Raw genomic sequence first — 19,327 nt, 5'->3', positions numbered from 1 at the left:
AACTGCTCCATCTCCTACTACTACCATTTTTCTGCTGTAGACTTGGTCCGCACAACCTGTTGATATGAACAAATGGACTGCGTTTAAAGCAGGCATGCTTTGATAACTGCCCCCCCCCCCCCCCCTCTCTCTCTCTCTCTCTCTCTCTCTCTCTGACGTCGGAGGTAGACTATCGTCATTAAGAAGATGACCACCACCAAGACCGATCACCAACACCGATCACATTACGTCTTAGGTGTATATCAATTATATTTCTATTCAATCTAGGTGAAACACGGGACTGTAGAGCACAGTGGACACTTACCACTACATTGCAGATCCATTCAATTGAATTGAAATTTGTTGTATTATTCTGTGTAGTTTATCTTATCGGTCTGTTTGCGTGGAGTGCGGCCACCGCCCCACCCCACCCCCTGCACTTAATATTAGTCAAAGCATGTAGCATCTACATTTGAAAACCTATTGCGAGTTCTTGGAATCCATAATTTAAAACTAGTTTTCTGAATCCAGCGTCACTATTGGATTTGATACACAGTTTGATTCGGTTTGAGACGCGACTGATGCGACATTGGTTACAACTGCCGAAGTTCTGGGCCCTGTTTCTCGAACGAAATCTTAACTAAAGTTAAAATCCAAATTTTAGTGGATACTTCGATTTTGATTGGCTAAGCACTAAAATCAGTCTAATATTATCCAATCAAATTACTAAAATTTGGATTTGATCTTAGTTACAATTTCGTGAAACAGGCCCCTGTTTTCTAGAGGTTGTAGATTATTCCAACGCTAACGACGATGATAACCCAGAATAAATAGTTACACTTCTACTTTTAATAACGAGTGTCTAAAAACTGGTTAACGGTCATAATAACGAGATAGGTATCGCTAGGGCGAGCCGGTCACCAGACTAAAGTTACTGTAGAATATAGAACATATATACAAGCCTAGGATAAAAATAATTATATAAAAATATTTGATCAGAGATGTTAAATTGTACATAAGAAACAAATATTTAAATGGACATAGCTAGAACGCGTGGTTAACTATAATTACATAATATCTATCGTTATATTAAGTATAAACCCAAACAGTTAAAGGATTTGAAAGATTAGTGAGATATCAATTCAGACATTGGTCAATTACTATTTTGACTAAAATTAAATAATAAAATATATACAACGATACACTATAACACAGCCATTCCATTATAACTTCCTCGCTGGTCATATTTGTGTAGCACCCTAGTTGGTTTCAACGTCCACTGCTCGGGATCGTCCGGCGTGGCATCCTTGTCAGTGGTGCAGGACTGGGTGTTTGGAACGATCAGTGTCTAGTCGTTCGAATGGAACAAAAATCGAAGTCATGTGCACCGATATCTTGTTATTTAGTTGTACTTATTAGATCCTTCATGATAGTTCAGGACCTGACAAGGACAACTGTCTAGTCGTTCGGGGGGGGGGGGACGAAAACCCGAGGTCCCGTGTCCGGGCAAAAGTTCCGTCATAGCACACTGTATGGCGTATGCCCGTCTTCATTAGCCCAGTTCGGAGCAGAACAGTAGGACGTTAAACCCCATTTCATTTCATTTCATGATAGTTTATTGTATTTTGTGTGGGCAGACAAATTTACTTGGGAAACCTACATTATTAGGTTACTGTTATACCTTACCTGGACATCCGAGACAGCACGTCAATATCTCCATTATCCAATCTTTGCAATGTTTGTTGGTTCAATATGTGTTGTTCTTTGCGTCTTTGTTTTTGTCCAAAATGGCGATCAGTCAAATCTCATATTGGATGTCGTTCGTCTAAACTGTTGATCATTCTTTCCCTTATCGTCTCACAGACAGACTAAAGTTAAATAAGACAAAATGGTGATTGTAAGTCTAATTTATAACTGCGTGATATAGCATTATATTTAAGTCGTAATTATTGATAAAGATTCTTTTTTTGGTATATTTCATCTATTTTAAAGTCTTGACAGGAATTGTGAATTCCTTGGGAATAGTGAAATAGGGTTGGTCAGGAATTACCCTTAAATTTAATTTAAAAGAGGGGCAGGGAATTTGAATTCACTGGTAATATTGTCACATGATCGGGAATTCCCTTTAAATAGTTGGTGGGGGGGGGGGGGGGGGGGGCTTGTATGGTTGATCCCTTAATGACAATTATTATGTCCAGGTAAGAAAAACTAGCGTATAACGCACAAACAGGAACTGAGTATAGATTTTCTTCAAATTTCCAATCACGTGACGGTCTTGTGATCTATAAACGTAATATATTATATCAGGATATATAACATAACTAAAATGAATAGGGTTGATCGTCCTACACCACCTTGGTTAATACGTCATGCATACATACGTATCTACACCAACTGGGTTAATATGTCATACAGGGCTAATACGTCATACAGGGTGGTATGTGGGAAATTTTGTGGTATATCCGCTTACCCTTTTTTTAATTCCAGCGGTCGGGGGTTCTTTTACGTCCACACGAAAAGACGAAAAGACAAAAATGATGGCAAAGTTACCGAGGTTACTATAGCAACGATGTATCACGAGTAGCCTAATATGTCCCTCCCAAACAATTCTGAAATAACGTATGTGCTTACCGATTCAGAGTATCCATAATGTTCGGTCGTGTTACGCCATGTTTTCGCCAGAGAATATACTAATAGGTTACAATAGTTTAGCCTGCACTCGTCTTTAATATGTTGGATCACTTGACTATTGTCCAGAGTGTAGTCACGAGACTGTGTGTTATATTTACATAGTGTATAGTATAGCTACATATATATACAGTAGCTGTTATAGCATGACAGTTATATACTTATATACGTGGGAGGTAAATAATTTACATTACATATAATGAATAAAATGATATTGTGTTTAACGTCATACTTTTCTAGTCTTACTGTGTAAATAAAGACGGACATATACTCCATACAGCGTATAAATAAGCCTACCCACCATAGATTATTCCCTATCACGAATTACTCAATGACTATCCCGGTGGATTTTTTTTACGTGCACGTAAAAGATCCCTTGAAAGTTGGAACTCAATTGGTGCAGAAAATCCCATTTTATTTTAATCTCTATTCACGTGCCCATGTGGGGGGGGGGGGTTGGATGGCCGAATGGTTAGCACGTGCGCGCTGTATCATATGGTCTGCCATTGAGTCAACTGGCGTGGTTTCGATTCCCCGGTTGTACGTGACCTCGTGGGTTTTTTTGCAGGTCCTCTGTTTTCCTCCCACTGCTAAAGACCCCCACGCGCAAGCGAATTGTTGAAAAGAAATAAAATTGAACCATATGTTAGTTCCGAAATGACCTAGTTTGTATCGAGTGGACGTTAATCCCCATTTCTCTCTCTCTCTCTCTCTCTCTCTCTCACGTGCCTAGTTAGTTACTGATTATGACCAGTTAATATATATTTATCCTCCGTTGACGAAACGTCCGTGTACCCGTCGAGGTTTTAAACTCTAATCAGTCATCTTCTTTTATAATTTATTTAGAGAGAAATGGGGTTTAACGTCCACTCGACACAAAATAGGTCATTTCGGGTCTAACATATGGTTCAATTTTATTTCAACAATTCGCTTGCGCGTGGGGGACTTTAGCAGTGGGAGGAAACCGGAGGACCAGGAGAAAACCCACGAGGTTGGATAGGCGACCCTATTCTTTGTCACGTACAACCGGGGAATCGAAATCAATGACAGACATTATGATACACCGCGCATGACGTGCTAACCATTCGACCATACAAACCCCCCAAAACTTATTTAACCACCATGATCTAGAAATGTGGACCTACCATAAATCATACTATTTTAAGCCATCGTATACTTTAATTATATTCACTGACGCTTCAACCTAATAAAATTTGTGACGAAGCCGCGAAGATTCTGTAAGTATGGTTCTGGCTCAATATTCAGGACGTCCAGGGTAGTTTCCTCATCTCAGTGGTAGTCATTCGGATGGGACAAAAAACTAGGTCCCGTGAAAATGTTGGCGCGCACTTAAAAAAAAACCCTTGACAGTTGGAATTCGAAATGATGTTAGACTGTAGCGTGGCTTTCCGAGCAAACTTTCCGTCATAGCACACTGTATGGCGTATGGCCGTCTTCAATAGCCCAGTAGGAGCAGAACAGTGGGACGTTAAACCCCATTTCATTTCATATGTAAGAGGTCTATTGCCATTCGAAAGTATGTTAGTGCCCCTAACTCGACTGTAGAAAGGTATGTTAGTGCCCCTAACTCGACTGTAGAAAGGTATGTTAGTGCCCCTAACTCGACTGTAGAAAGGTATGTTAGTGCCCCTAACTCGACAGTAGAAAGGTGTGTTAGATCCCAATCACTCGACAGTAGAATGGTATGTTAGAGCTCTATTCTCACTCGACAGTAGAATGGTATGTTAGAGCTCTATTCTCACTCGACAGTAGAATGGTATGTTAGAGCTCTATTACTCGACGGTATTTTTATACAAATTTAACACTTGTTATATCCAGTAAAAACATCTTAAAGTTTATTAGCAATACATATACATAATCTTATTATTTAATATAAACACTAAATCAAACTGATCTGTTACATATAAAAGACTGATTGACAGGTCATTGAAGGAATGAAAGAAATACAGTTCTATGGCACGTCACAATATTAAAAATTAGCGATAGGGGATCGTACACTGAAAACTGAGCTACATTTAGCTATGATTAGCGATAGGTGATCGTGCCCTGTAAACTATGACTACATTAAGCTATGATTAGCGATAGGTGATCGTGCCCTGTAAACTATGACTACATTAAGCTAAGATTAGCGATAGGGGATCGTGCCCTGTAAACTATGACTACATTAAGCTATGATTAGCGATAGGGGATCGTGCCCTGTAAACTATGACTACATTTAGCTATGATTAGCGATAGGTGATCGTGCCCTGTAAACTATGACTACATTAAGCTATGATTAGCGATAGGGGATCGTGCCCTGTAAACTATGACTACATTAAGCTATGATTAGCGATAGGGGATCGTGCCCTGTAAACTATGACTACATTAAGCTATGATTAGCGATAGGTGATCGTGCCCTGTAAACTATGACTACTTTAAGCTGTGAGTAGCGATAGGGGATAGTGCCCTGTAAACTATGACTACATTAAGCTGTGAGTAGCGATAGGGGTTCGTGCACTGTAAACCACAGCTACATTTAGCTATGATTAGCGATAGGGGTCGTCATAGGCGCACGAGCTGGCCGCCCCCCCCCCCATTTTGGGCACCAAATGCTGGGAAAATTTGGGCACACAATTGTACTTTGTAAAAGTTGTATAAAATAACATTGCGTTCTTGAATGTGTCCAATTTAACAGCGAATTTATTATTATTATGTAACATACTAAGAACCTAACTACATTTTTTGGGCACCAACCACCACCACCCCCCAGTCAAAAATTTCCCCGTACGCCTATGGGGGTCGTGAAGTGTAAACCACAGCTACAGTTAGCTATGATTAGCGATAGGGGTCGTGAAGTGTATGCTACAGCTATATTTGGCTTAGCTTATAAGTGTCAGTAATGTACACTGCACGAAGCACAGCATGCTTATTCTGATAAACACCCTTCGGAACGAAATTTATTGTGGGTGGAGGGGGGCTGTCCGCGTAGTGTGGGGCACAATAGAGCTCCGGGGGTTTCCCTGAGGCAGCCCTTAAGCCATTGGACATTGAATGGGGGCCGGGATGGGGGGGGTCTTATATAAAAAATTCACATATTGACTACTGTGTTAGCATGCCATGTCAGAAAACAAAATAATTCAGTTTACAGGTTCGTGGAAGGGAGATAACTCTGACACGACTACAATTAAAGCTGTCACTATACCAGGTGTGTAAAAAGAAGAAGATGATGACTGAGAGTGTATTTAACACAATATTAGATATTGTACAGTACAGTCAATGTACAATATTAGATATTGTACAGTACAGTCCATGTACAATATTAGATATTGTACAGTACAGTCCATGTACAATAATAGATATTGTACAGTACAGTCCATGTACAATAATAGATATTGTACAGTACAGTCCATGTACAATACTAGATATTGTACAGTACAGTCCATGTACAATACTAGATATTGTACAGTACAGTCCATGTACAATATTAGATATTGTACAGTACAGTCCATGTACAATATTAGATATTGTACAGTACAGTCCATGCACAATACTAGATATTGTACAGTACAGTCCATGTACAATATTAGATATCGTACAGTACAGTCCATGCACAATATTAGATATTGTACAGTACAGTCCATGTACAATATTAGATATTGTACAGTACAGTCCATGCACAATATTAGATATTTTGTAGGACATGTTTATGTACACTCTAATTCAAATACAGATTTATATTTCGTTTCGTTTTTTATACTTTCGATGGCCTCTACATCATGAAGATCTGACAAGTTATAGTGGGAGTTCACGTCAGAGGTCATACGAGCGACTTTAAACCATATGACGTTAAACATTTGATTACCCACAGTTCTGTGCATCTCACACCAAAAACTCGCCGTAACAGACCATTTCATTGGCTAATCCCTCACTACAACAACTCTTCCAGATTCTAGTGTAGTAAAGACAAGTAAAACGAAATTTTGAACTATAAAAAAACGAAATGAAATATGATCTGTGTTTTAATCAGATTGTTCATGTTTTACCACGAAACAATAAACAGAGTCTGCCTCACAGACGCGATCGTGCGAAGTAGACTTGTGAATATAGTTCTAGTTAGTACAATAGCTACATAAAAAGTTTACCCAAATTTCATTCTGTACAACATTCGGATACACAGTTTTATTGAAGACACTGTAATAATAACTTTTAGTGTTTAAAATCACCGATAATACCATGGTTACAAAACAACTTTAAACAAAATCTTCAATTGTTTTGTTCATATAGGTGTATCAAGTAACTTGTCTAGGCTCAGGTGTCACTTGTCACATTGTTTTTTGTTAAAAAACATACTTGATGGTCAATTGTGTCCCATAGTGTGACCCCCGGTGTACCCCACATACGGGACACATTGGGTCAAAACAAATTTCGGTTTTACAATGATCTACACAAAAAGCACTGTTAAATCGAACACATGGCTGGCTTCAACTGAGTACATAGTTTGATTCTCTGTAGGATTTCACTTCTGGTCAGTTCCCTAAAACAAGAAATCATGCCCACTGTACCCTACTAATTGGTTTTACCGTTTACAGTAAATGTATAATTAGTTTTCTCCCTTGGGGAATAATACGGAGAGTTATCCTGCCATTGTGAGCTTTGTTATTAAATGTCTACTATCCTGACGTTGTGGTTAATTCCTATCTACTGGCGGTTGTATTTTACGTGAGGCGTATGTCGATTATCTCAGAATATCATTCAATCACAATCACTGTTGACGGATAATGAGGTCGGCGGGCCCTCACCATGATCCGTCACTGACTACCATATCGGGTTTACAAACGAAGCTGTGGAATAAACTGAAGATTCAAAGCTGACACAGAAGAACAAAACACCAACATAATTTGGAAATGAAATGAAATGGTGTTTAACATCCTACTGTTCTGCTCCTATACGGGGCTAATGAAGAAGGGCATACGCCACAAAGTGTGCTATGAGGGAAATTTTGCCCGGGCAGCGGCACTATCGCCTACTCTTATATCGAATTCCAACTGCCAAGGGATCTTTTACGTGCATTCCAATGTATACACGGGACCTCGGTTTTTCGTCTCATCCGAAGGACTAGACAGCTGTCCTTGTCAGGCCCCCCGTTCTGCACCACTGACAAGGGGAAACCACGTCGGAAAATCGGGATGAACTTTCTCGGCCAATGCAGGGATCGAGCACCCGACCTTCAGACTAGCGAGCCAGTGTCTTAACCACCTAGCCACCGTGGCTCCAAAAAAGTGACATTGACATTTTCTTATTACCACAAATTGTTAAGCATATTTTAATAAATTTAATATTGAACAGCAACGGCAGGTGTTAAGTGGGTCCAGCTTCTTCTCTCCCATCTTCTTTATACAGATCCGTCCATGGCGGGGTTTCGATTCCTCGCTTGTACAGACAAGGAGTAGGGTCGCCTCGTGCCTTTCCTCTGGGTCATTCGGTTTCCCCCAACAGCTAAAGACCCCTACACACAAGCGAATTATTTATATAATATTAAACCGTACGTTAGTCCCGAAATGACCTGGTTTGAGTCGACAGTGCGTTAAACTCCATTTCTCTCCGCCCGTGAAAATCAGGAAGTCAAATATAAAGTTCGCGGACATTAAATAAAATATAGACTACACCACAACAAATATTGTAATAAGCCTGACGCTTTTTCAAATTAAAACTACAAAACACAAAGACGTCCATTGTCTGATGTGGGTACAAAATGAAATTGTCGATTTTGATGTGTTGATTTCTTGGCAAATGAAAGTAAATTTACACAACAAACCAACTTCCGGTCAATCTTTCGAAACTTCAGTACAGTCCAATATTTTATATTGACCAAATTTAAAAAGATTGAACGATTTTAAACCTGCATCCACAAGATTATCTGAGGATGTGTTTCTTTATCAAGTCTTATTCGGGTATGTTATTAGGGGAAATGCGCAAACTGTTACACACGTCACATCTGTCTGTCAGAATATTCACAAACACATGCGTGCCACGTGCCACATGATGCGCCAAAAATTGCGCCAAATGACGCGCTAAATTTTGCGTCAAATGAAGCGTCAAATGAAGTGCCATATGATAGTAAAATGATGCGCTTGATTTCCCAGAGACGCCTCAATGCTTAACCTTATTCTTCCACAATACCAAGAGCACGTGCAATACGTCTGCTAATTTCTCGTACCTCTGATTGTAACAGTTCAAAACACATGGCAAGTAGCGCCAGTCCGAATAACAGATACAGCACACAGGCGACACGTTTATACTGATTACCCCACGAATCATGGGCGTAACCCGGCACCAAATCACCGAATCCGATTGTACTTAATGTCACAAAACTAAAATACGAAGCATCCATATAGGTCCACCCCTCCTCCCACTGTTGGAACAATAGAGCACCTAGAAATATATAGAACGCCACGATACATAAACAAACACTTATGGGAATCCGGATTACTTCCGATCGGGTATTAACCTCCAATACTTTCATAAACTGAGCCTCGTTACCAACCGTTTCTGTCATGACGTCACTTCCGTTCACTTGATTTAAGTCCATCAATGGTTTTTTAGTTGACGATCTGAAGTTCGCTTGGTTTTGACGTTTAGGTTTGAAAAATTGCGTATATTTTAAATGCTTCCAGAAGAGTCTAAAACACTGCGCCATGAGACTGCCAATATTTGATAAACACAACATGAATAAGGGTATTCCAATCACTGCGTAGAATATGGTGGCTATTCGTCCCTCCATTGTACGCGGTGTTAAATGGCCGTAACCTGAAAATTACATAAAGATATTGACATATATATATATACCTTTTGTTGTATGTTACCTAATATTATTTATAATCCATTGTCATGGAAATCTATTATTCTAAGAATGTATGATATTTTAATATTTTTTATATATTATTAATATCTGAAGACGCCTATAGAAGGTAGACAGCTAGCTTATATGATTTAATGTATGTCAGAATGAAGTAAAGTAAAGTGGAGAATTATTTACCTGGACGTATTTTTTTAATTTATTTATGTATATATAAGTAAAATTTATGTTGGCGAAATGAAACTACATAATTCAATTTTAGCAGTGGGAGGAAACCGGAGGACTCGGAGACAGGTAACCCTACTTGAGTTGACTCAATAACAGACATTACGATACAACGCGCACGCTCTAACCATTCGACCATTCATCCCCCGACTTAGATATAACTAGTACTTGGAATAAAATAGGGATTAACCAGTGCCTGATATAGATGAAGAAATGCTCTTGACACAAGAACCCCCACCCTCGTAACTCAACCAGACTACAGTGCGTGCGTGTAAGAAAGACGTATTAGACTTCAGACTGCCAACCTTTTTCTGTGCCAACAAGGATTTTATGACTTACTTATGGTAGTTATGACCTACTTATTGTTGCTATGACTTACCTATGGTTGCTGTGGGATACTTATGGTAGTCATGGCTAACCTATGATTGCCGTGGTCTACTTATGGTTACCATGGCTAACCTATGGTTATTATGACCTACTCGCCTATCTGTTATGATCCACCCATGGTTCGTATGACCTACCTATGGTTCGTATGACCTACCCATGGCTGTTATGACCTACCTGTGGTTGGTATGACCTTCCCATGGCTGTTATAGCCTACCTGTGGTTGGTTTGACCTTTTTATGGCTTTTATAGCCTACCTATGGTTGATATGACCTACGTATGGTTGGTATGACCTATCCATGGTTGCTATGACCCATCTATGGTTGCTATGGACTACCTATGGTTGCTATGGACTACCTATGGTTGCTATGACCTACCTATGGTTGTTATGACGGTAACAGAATAAAGAAGAGAACCAGCGAAGCTCCATTCTTCATCACCAACTTGTTTAGTTATTGAATCCTGTCCGTCCCAACCACTGTCTTTTACAGCATGATAAATATCAGTCTGAAACTTCAGAAAAACAGATTCCGCCATCACTGTCCAGTTCTTCTCATATAAAATATTTAAGCTGGCAGTTATATCCCATAATTTCTTAACCTTCAATAAAAAGAAAATGTCTTCTTTGATTGGTATTTAGTAATTGAACATATTAATATTAACACAAGGTACAATTTTATGGATACACAATTAATGAGTTTAATACTAAACGACGTTTGGACGAGGATACTCTCATCTTTATCAAGCAAGTATCCTCGTCGAAACGTCGTTTAGTATTAAACTCAGTAATTGTGGTTCCATAAAATTGTACCTTGTGTTAAATAAAAGATAAATATCAACAACACGAATAATTTGTATTAATTTAAGTCAATGTCAATCTGAGTAAACCCAGATCTATATTTCGTTTCGTTTTTTATTCGTATACTTTTTAAATAGCCTCGGGGGAATCGAAACTACGCCACCCGACTCAATGACAGACATTATGATCTTATGCAGGCCTGGCGGAGTGGGGGGGGGGGCTTTAGCCACCCACCAATAATTTGGCTGCAAGTACTCTTTTCTCCAGGTTATTGCGGCCCCTGGCCCCACGCCTATAAGGACCTAGGATGGAAGCCCCCCCCCCCCAATCAAGAATTGCTTCCGCCGGCCCTGTTATGTATATTGTTAATGACGGAGGATGGGTCTATTTTCAATGACAATATCACTATAAAACAACACTACAATGGTGATGCAAATGAATTAAACGCGGACCTTAAAAAAATTGTTCAGAAAAAACGTTAACCGTTTTGTACTTTTTGAAAATTGTTTTGTAGTTTGTGAATCAGCCATTTTGAACAACTTCCGCATTATCTTGTGGGATGTGTTTTCAAGTATGATATTACTTTTGGGCTGCAGAGATCTGGGCCATTTTTATTTACATGGGCGTAGGAGGCCAATATCAGTTGGGGGGCTGAGGCTATTTGCCCGAAATGAATCAGAATGAATCAATCATTAACTAAAACGAGTTTTCCACAAATGTTATTGTCCGAGGTCGTAAGTAGTATAATAGTATTCAAAACGTAAACCGCGAGCGATTTCATTTTACAATAATTATATTTCTATCATATATGGTCTCATTCTCTGATGTTTGTGCCCGAAAAATGAAAGTTTCATCGAATCTGGGGTGGCTGCAGCCCCCGCCCCTCCCCTCGGCTGCTACGCCCATGGTACACGTAAACGGGCAAATGGGTTTCCAGGTATGATATTACTATCGGACTGCATAAATCTCAGCCATGTATATTATACATGAATTAAAACCCATATTCGTTTGTTCATGTCGGATATTATACATGAATTAAAACTCATACTGACCTATCCATATTATACATAAATTAAAAGCCATATTGACCTGCCATCGAAAGTATAAAAAAATGAAACGAAATATAAATCTGTATTTTAATCAGATTGTGTTCTTGTCGGAAATTATACATGAATTCAAAACTTATTCACCTGTTCATGTCAGATATTATACATGAATTTAAACCCATATTCACCTGTTCATATCGGATATTATACGTGAATTAAAACTGATATTCACCTGATCATGTCGAATATTACCGATGTTCTGTCTTACTTCCTTCGAATGACCTGATTCTAGCCAGACAAATAAAAAGCCTCCACCAATCGTGTATCCAACCATCACACACGTTAATCCAACCTGAGATATGAGAAACACCAAAAACTTCTTCAAACATTTTATAATAAATCTCTTACACCTTACTGATCGACTACTCTGAATTACATCCGGGTCCGTATCCATTTTATAATATTTTCAAAAACCTGAAAATAAATAAAAAAGCAACATAAATTATTATCTTGGTCTTAATCGTTTTTTTGTGTGTGTAACAAGTTTGAAGTCTTGATTACCGCGTACTGATGACCTAGCGTTATTTGCCAGATGAGAACCAAACAATGAACGGTTCCCTGTACCCATTTTTAACGTATTTGAAAATGGGGTTTAAGGACCTACTGTTCCGCACCACCCGGGCTAATGTAGACTGGTATATGCCAAGATGTGTGCTATAAGGGAAGCTTCCCCGGACACCGACGATTCGGTCTTCTCCCTGTTGAATTCCAACTGTCAAGGGTTCTTGTACGTGCACACCAACGTATGCACGCGACCTGGGTTAGCCGTCCCCTAAGAAATAGACACTAATTCTGTTGTCCTCTGTCCTGCACACCACGCTGAAAAACCCCGGAAATGTTTTACGGACAACAGGATGAACCGCCTGGTTAGCGAGCCAGCCCTTTACTCACTGAGCCATCTAGGCTTTCCTATCAAACATGCACTACGGTGCTTCCCTTCCAACTTCCTGCCAATGCCGTTAGAGAGCCGCGTTGGCTCAGTCAGTAAGACGTAGGCTCGCTAACCTGAAGGTTCCGTGTTCAATCTCGGTGTCGAATAAAATTCATTTGGAAAGGATCCACTAAATTTTAACTAAATTTGATGTGTTCATTGATTCTGTCTTCGTTAATATATTACTTTCACCATTTTAAAATTAGTGAATAAAACTACTTCCAATAAAGTAATGAGAATCTAATAGCACAGATCGTGTTCCATCACAAATTCAACAAAACAGTTTAAAAAAATAAAACAAAGTTCGAAAAATCCAAACCATATATTAATATTCCATTCCAACATTTGATTCTATTTCAGCTTAAATCAGTTAGGGTTAGCTCCTTCAATGGAAACAATTGATTCTTCGGGTTACCCGATAACTTGCATCCTGTCATGGCAAGAAGGTCACCCTTTCAACATACCACTTACAACCTCTTACTTATAAAGTCAACACATCCCCAAACAATCTTCATCCTTTCAAATGTTGTAATGATAGAGATTGTTATTCAACAGAAGCACGTGTTATCTTTCTAAATGTTAACTTTCTAAGACAATGTGTGTACAATCTCGTCGATAATAGAAATAGTCTTTCAACAAATGTACATGTTTCGTGTTATCGTCGTTATATACCATGCCAACAAAATTACAAATGGAAATTTAATCGGCGCTGGTAACTTGTGAGTCTGCTGTGCGTGTGTATATGATTGGTCACATGTTGAACTCCTATTCCTAAATGATGTGCGTGTCTATATGAGACATGTGATATGATTGGTCAGATGTGCGTGTCTATATGAGACGTGAGATATGATTGGTCAGATGTTGAAGTCCTATTCCTAAATGAACAGAGATGATTGGTCGAATTTTATGCCCTTATTACCAAGGAGATCTTTTTTTTGATGAAAAGAGATGGATGGAGAGAAATGCAGTTCAACGCCCATTCGACACAAACCAGGACATTTTGGGACTAACATATGGTTCAATTTTATTTCAATAATTCGCTTGCGCGTATAGGTCTTTATCTGTGGGAGGAACCCGAAGGTCCCAAAGAAAACCCTGCTCCTTGTCACGTACATGCGGAGAATCGAAACCAAACCACCTGCCTCAATGACAGCCCCTATGATCCAACGCGCATGCGTTAAACCATTAGGCCACCCACTCCCCTTCGATGACAAGTAAATCTAAATATAATTCTTTAAAACACGAACAAAACATGTAACTTAGAGTTCAAATTACATTGACGAATTTAACGATGACGCCCATTAATACTTTGAACTTTGACAGAATGTTTGGAATGCGACCCTCATTAGCAACATTATTGGGCTTGCTTACACCGAGAATTCGTGCAATAAAAATTGGGATTCTTTCTATTTTATAGATAGATTTCCTCTAATGTCCAGAACAAGACCACGTAAAATGGGAGCACAGTTTGTGGCAAATGGTGTGCTAGTTATATGATATGATCTGTCAGCATTTAATTCTGTTTATTCGACAAAATTGATAAGAGCTTTGTTCGTGTTATGAATTACATGAGTATATTAGACTTACAGGATATGCGTCACAATGTTTATAATATTTTGATCTACACGATCTAGTTCCGTTTTTTTATTACATGATTACATATCCTAAACAAATATTCACTTTTAAAAGGGGTCACATTGGCTAAGTGGGTAAGACGCTGGCTCGCTAGCTTGGAGGTCGGGTGTTCGATCCCTGCATTGGCTGAGAAAGTTCATCCAGATTTTCCGGCGTGGTTCCCCCTTGTCAGTGATACAGGACGGAGGGCTTGACAAGGACAGCTGTCTATAGTCGTTCGGATGGGACGGAAAACCGAGGTCCCGTGTACACATTGGCGTGCACGTAAAAGATCCCTTGACAGTTAGAATTCGATAGAAGAGTAGGCCATAGTGCCACTGTCCGGGCAAAACTTTCCTCATAGCACACTGTATGGCGTATGCCCGTCTTCATTAGCCCAGTTCGGAGCAGAACAGTAGGACGTTAAATCCTATTTCATTTCAATTTTAAAAATAATTTCCCATTTATATGTTTACTATTACATGATAATAAACCAAAACAAATTATCCACTTTTAAATAAATCGCCATTTGCATATATATTGTGTTCTGCGCGATATTTTATTTTAATTTGTAGACAACAATTCTTCTGAATGGTAATTGGAGGTCAGATTTGGTCCTATGAATATAACGGGTGTTATTTTACGGGTTCACATCGTTAACAAACTTCTGGTGACTCTTGTTATTGTCTACGCCCAGAGGTTACAAGAAATTTTACTCTGATGGTTTTTGTATCGACAAGGTGGAATGTCTGGGTCCACCTGTTCCTTCTAGAATATACAACTTATCATCGGTCAGGGTAGTCTGGGAACGACTGTACCGTCTACTATATAAAACTTGAGAACATACGAGTATTAGGAGTGTTGTATTTGCGGAAATTTTATTTATATGTACAATGCGAGGAGACGGGGTTAATTTTGCCGGGAGCGTGACTCTTCTTGGATTTCCAACTATCAAGGGTTCCAGTACCAGAACGGCAGTGGACGCAGATATATATTCGAATGAGCATCGAGTTTTCGGGTCGGGGTTTGATCATTTACGAAACTTCGTGACTACCCAAGGCCATTTGCCCGTTACTACTCACTACCAACTGGATCATCTACCCCCCCCCCCCCGCCACCCTAAAAAGACATGAATAACCACAAACTGCTATTAGTGAATAAATCCAATATAATTTGTTATTCGTGTTTTGTGACATGAAATCAACAACAGCTATACTGATCGATTGATCGATCAACAACAAGAGATACCCAACTTCAGGTATTAAATATTTATCTGTAAGTCAAAACATTTACAAGTCACATGTTTTACTTCAAGTCATGTGTAAAATGTCGCATTTAAAGCCGTTTACACCAATTGATTAAAGTCAGATATCACAATATTTAATTTGTAGGCTATATTCTAGAATTGAAATGAAATGGGGTTTAACGTCCTACTGTTCTGCTCCTAACCTGGGCTAATGAAGACGGGCATACGCCATACAGTGTGATATAAGGGAAATTTTGCCCGGGCAGCGGCGCTACGGCCTACTCTTATATAGAATTCTAACTGCCAAGGGATCTTTTACGTGCATTCCAATGTATACATGTATAGAAGGAATAATCGTATACAAACCGATGATAAATAATCGGGGTACCCAGACGTTCCACATTGTCGATGCAAAAATTAAAAAATTAAAAAATAATCGGGGTAAAATTGCTCGTAACCTCGGTGCGATAGTAATCAGCAGAGTCGCCAGAAGTTTTTTGATGTAATCGGATTAAAACGCCAATCGTATTTCGTATCGTTTTATATACTTCAAACCACAATGGTTGACCGTTTAGATTTTTTGTTACGGAGATTTGATGTTGACTGGGGTGAAAATCTCACTTCCGACACAATGATTGCTCTGCAGAAAGACACTTTACATCCCCTATCCCTCCGCTCTAATATCATCAGTATTATCCAGAACTGCTATGAAATTGCAAATTTGATCCCTTATCTCCAATTCTAGACAAAAAAGTCAACCAAAAAAGGCAGGAAGAGGGGAGAAAATTCCAGGGAAATAATTACTACTCTTGGTCTGTTGTTTTTTCACCACATCATCGACCTGGTCTTGTAATTTGGGCAATGATGGAAGCAGATCACCATAATACATAGTTTATAATACAATCAGACCTCGCCTGTAAATCATGTCCATGGTGTCATCCTTCATGTCACTTAGAGATATCCCAGCGGTATCATTTAATCTATGAATATTCATATTTGTGACAAACAATTAGGCGTGTAGTCTACTTACCGTCAGTTAATCTTCATGTCAACCCAGTAAAAATCACAATCAACTACTTATTCATTATAACACACCAACACTGGGTCTAATATAGTCTTACTGCTCAATAAAACATGGAACAAGCAGTATTTTAATACCGCACTGGGTCCAATACAGTCTTACTCCTCAACAAAACATGGAACAAGCAGTATTTTAATATAGCACTGGATCTAATAAGTCTTATTGCTCCATACAGCATAGAATAGATAGTACGGTAATTTTGTACAACAAGACATAGAAAAAACTGTACACGAGTCTAGCACTGTTTCTAAAACAGCCTTACTGCTCAATGCGGAATAGAATAAACAGTATGTGAATACAGTACTGAGTCTAAAACAGCCTTACTGCTCAATGCGGAATAGAATAAACAGTATGTGAATACAGTACTGAGTCTAAAACAGCCTTACTGCTCAATGCAGAATAGAATAAACAGTATGTGAATACAGTACTGTGTCTCATATAGTCTTACTGCTCAACAAAACATAGAATAAACAGTACGGGAATACAGCACAGGGTATAATGCAGTCATGCTGCTCAATACAACATGGCATAAACAGTAAAATAAAGATAATCAAAATTGTTGTGATTCACATTTCTTATAGTTTAATTTCACTTATAGCTCACAGAATCCTTTGTTTTCATCCACGCGTTCGTCAGATTGTTTTGGTGATAATAAATAAAATCGTGTCTTTAACAAATCGTCACAGAACAAGCTTCTCACTTTATCCGTAAACTAACCAATGTTCAAGTTAACTAATGATAAATTCAGATTAGCTACAAAATTAACTAATGTTCCAGGTGCTTTATTCAGGCGTATAACTAATGTTCCAGTTACTTCATCTAGAAAACTAGCTAATTTTCCAGTTACTTTATCCAGGCGTAATGTTCAAGTCAATTTAACCAGGCATAATGTTCAAGTTAATTTATCCCAAAATTTCACTAAAGTTCTTTATCCAGATTCATAACCAATGTTCCAGGGTATTCAGGCGTCCAACTAATGTTTTAATTAATTTACCCAGACATGTAACTAATCTTCATCTCAGTACCATTCGTAGTTTCTAGCACTGATGGTTTGTTTCTTAATAAAACTTACGATGATTTGTGTTGTTGGGTATACAGTATATTAAATGTTCCAGGGTAACTAATGTTCATCTTAGTACTATTAGCAGTTTCTAACACCGATGCATTGTTTTATTAGTAAAATCTTTGATGATTTGTGTTGTTGGTTATACAGTATATTAAATCTCGTTAACATGTTAATTTCTCTAAACGTCTAATAACTTCCGACCTATTAGAATAAGCCGAGGTCCTAATTTATCACCCAGGCTGATTCTGGGATTAGTTCCTGTTGAATTAGATAGAATCTTATTTTTCGTTAAGTATTCGTGGATGACAATCGAGATGCGCAGTCTGTTTTCTGTAAAGAAAATTGATAATTTCGGTGAAGTCTTATTTTATCCCCAAGGCTGATGAAACATTTTACAGGAATCTGGCTTATAAGGTCTGGAGTTTTCATTCAAATTATTCGCGATTGACACTCGAGATGCACAGTCTGTTATTTGTAAAGAAAAATGGAGAGTTTCTGTGGGCAGCTATGACAGTGCTCCGAGTTTTCCTTAATTATCCGTGTAGAACAATCAAGATGCAATCTGTTATCTGTAAAGAAAAACGGAGAGTTTCTGTGAGCAGCTATGACAATGATCAAATAATCTCACGCACATGTTATTAACTGATCACAATAACCGAGAGAGACATCTATATCAACATGTCAGTCATTTTATATAATATAACCAAGCTGTAATCCTACTGCTGTTATTATAGACAAACTAAATCTAATAACCTTCACGGTACCTTCCATTGACAAAACTGCAACTGTTTTAATTCTTCGACATGTTGATCGAACTCATCGGTTGCTTCATCCAAAACAATACTTGTTGTGGACGGGATCAGTGGTGTGCCATATCCAGGATTCAATAAGTTTCAATGTTGTTCGACACCGTAGTACAATTATTACTGGTTACACACAGAATGGGAATTCAATTCTCCTGACGATATTTGTATGAGCGATAATTTGAGGCGTTAAATCCCCGGGTTCTAATAAAGAGAATATAAATAATTAGAGTTAATACTGATGCCTTCGATGACATTCAGCTGGAAACACGTAGTCGATCATACACATCACCCACTCCTAAAAAACTCTACATCAAATATTCATACCGTTCACTATTCATAGGGGTTATATACAATGTATACAGTCACCTAATAAACCACTAAAGAAACGCCATTCTCTTCCATGATTAAAGTGCAGCACACACTAGCCGACAGTCGCATTTTATGTAACCAATATTTATAGTATTCTGTTTTATGCTTAAAAATAATTCAACGCACAACACTCGGCAACTAGGAGCAGTTTGTGTAACTAAAATAATTCAGTACACA

General features: G+C 38.6%; 2 protein-coding genes across 2 annotated transcripts in view; both read right to left on the bottom strand.

The window, feature by feature from the left end:
• Positions 1 to 2,756, bottom strand: part of LOC126823534 (rho-related GTP-binding protein RhoA-D-like) — a 5,340-nt gene extending 2,584 nt beyond the window's left edge. Inside the window, exons 1-3 of the mRNA XM_056102071.1 lie at positions 2,611 to 2,756; positions 1,666 to 1,847; positions 1 to 56 (exon numbers count right to left, since the gene is read on the bottom strand). The exon at positions 1 to 56 is cut by the window's left edge and continues 111 nt beyond it. Coding sequence (XP_055958046.1) covers positions 1 to 56; positions 1,666 to 1,699 — 90 coding nt within the window. The 5' untranslated portion in view covers positions 1,700 to 1,847; positions 2,611 to 2,756. The remainder of the gene's footprint in view (positions 57 to 1,665; positions 1,848 to 2,610) is intronic.
• Positions 2,757 to 6,211: 3,455 nt separating this feature from the next.
• On the bottom strand, positions 6,212 to 17,599 carry LOC126823522 (potassium channel subfamily K member 18). Its single transcript, XM_050552423.2, has 4 exons — positions 16,859 to 17,599; positions 12,210 to 12,451; positions 10,510 to 10,732; positions 6,212 to 9,474 (listed from the first exon to the last, which is right to left on the bottom strand). The coding sequence occupies exons 2-4, from the start codon at positions 12,429 to 12,431 to the stop codon at positions 8,831 to 8,833; spliced, it is 1,089 nt and encodes a 362-aa protein (XP_050408380.1). The 5' UTR covers positions 12,432 to 12,451; positions 16,859 to 17,599; the 3' UTR covers positions 6,212 to 8,830.
• Positions 17,600 to 19,327: the final 1,728 nt, after the last annotated feature.

The sequence above is a fragment of the Patella vulgata genome, chromosome 6 (genome assembly GCF_932274485.2).
Source record: "Patella vulgata chromosome 6, xgPatVulg1.2, whole genome shotgun sequence".
In the NCBI taxonomy this organism is placed as follows: domain Eukaryota; kingdom Metazoa; phylum Mollusca; class Gastropoda; family Patellidae; genus Patella; species Patella vulgata.
This window is presented reverse-complemented; position numbering and strand designations above follow the sequence as displayed.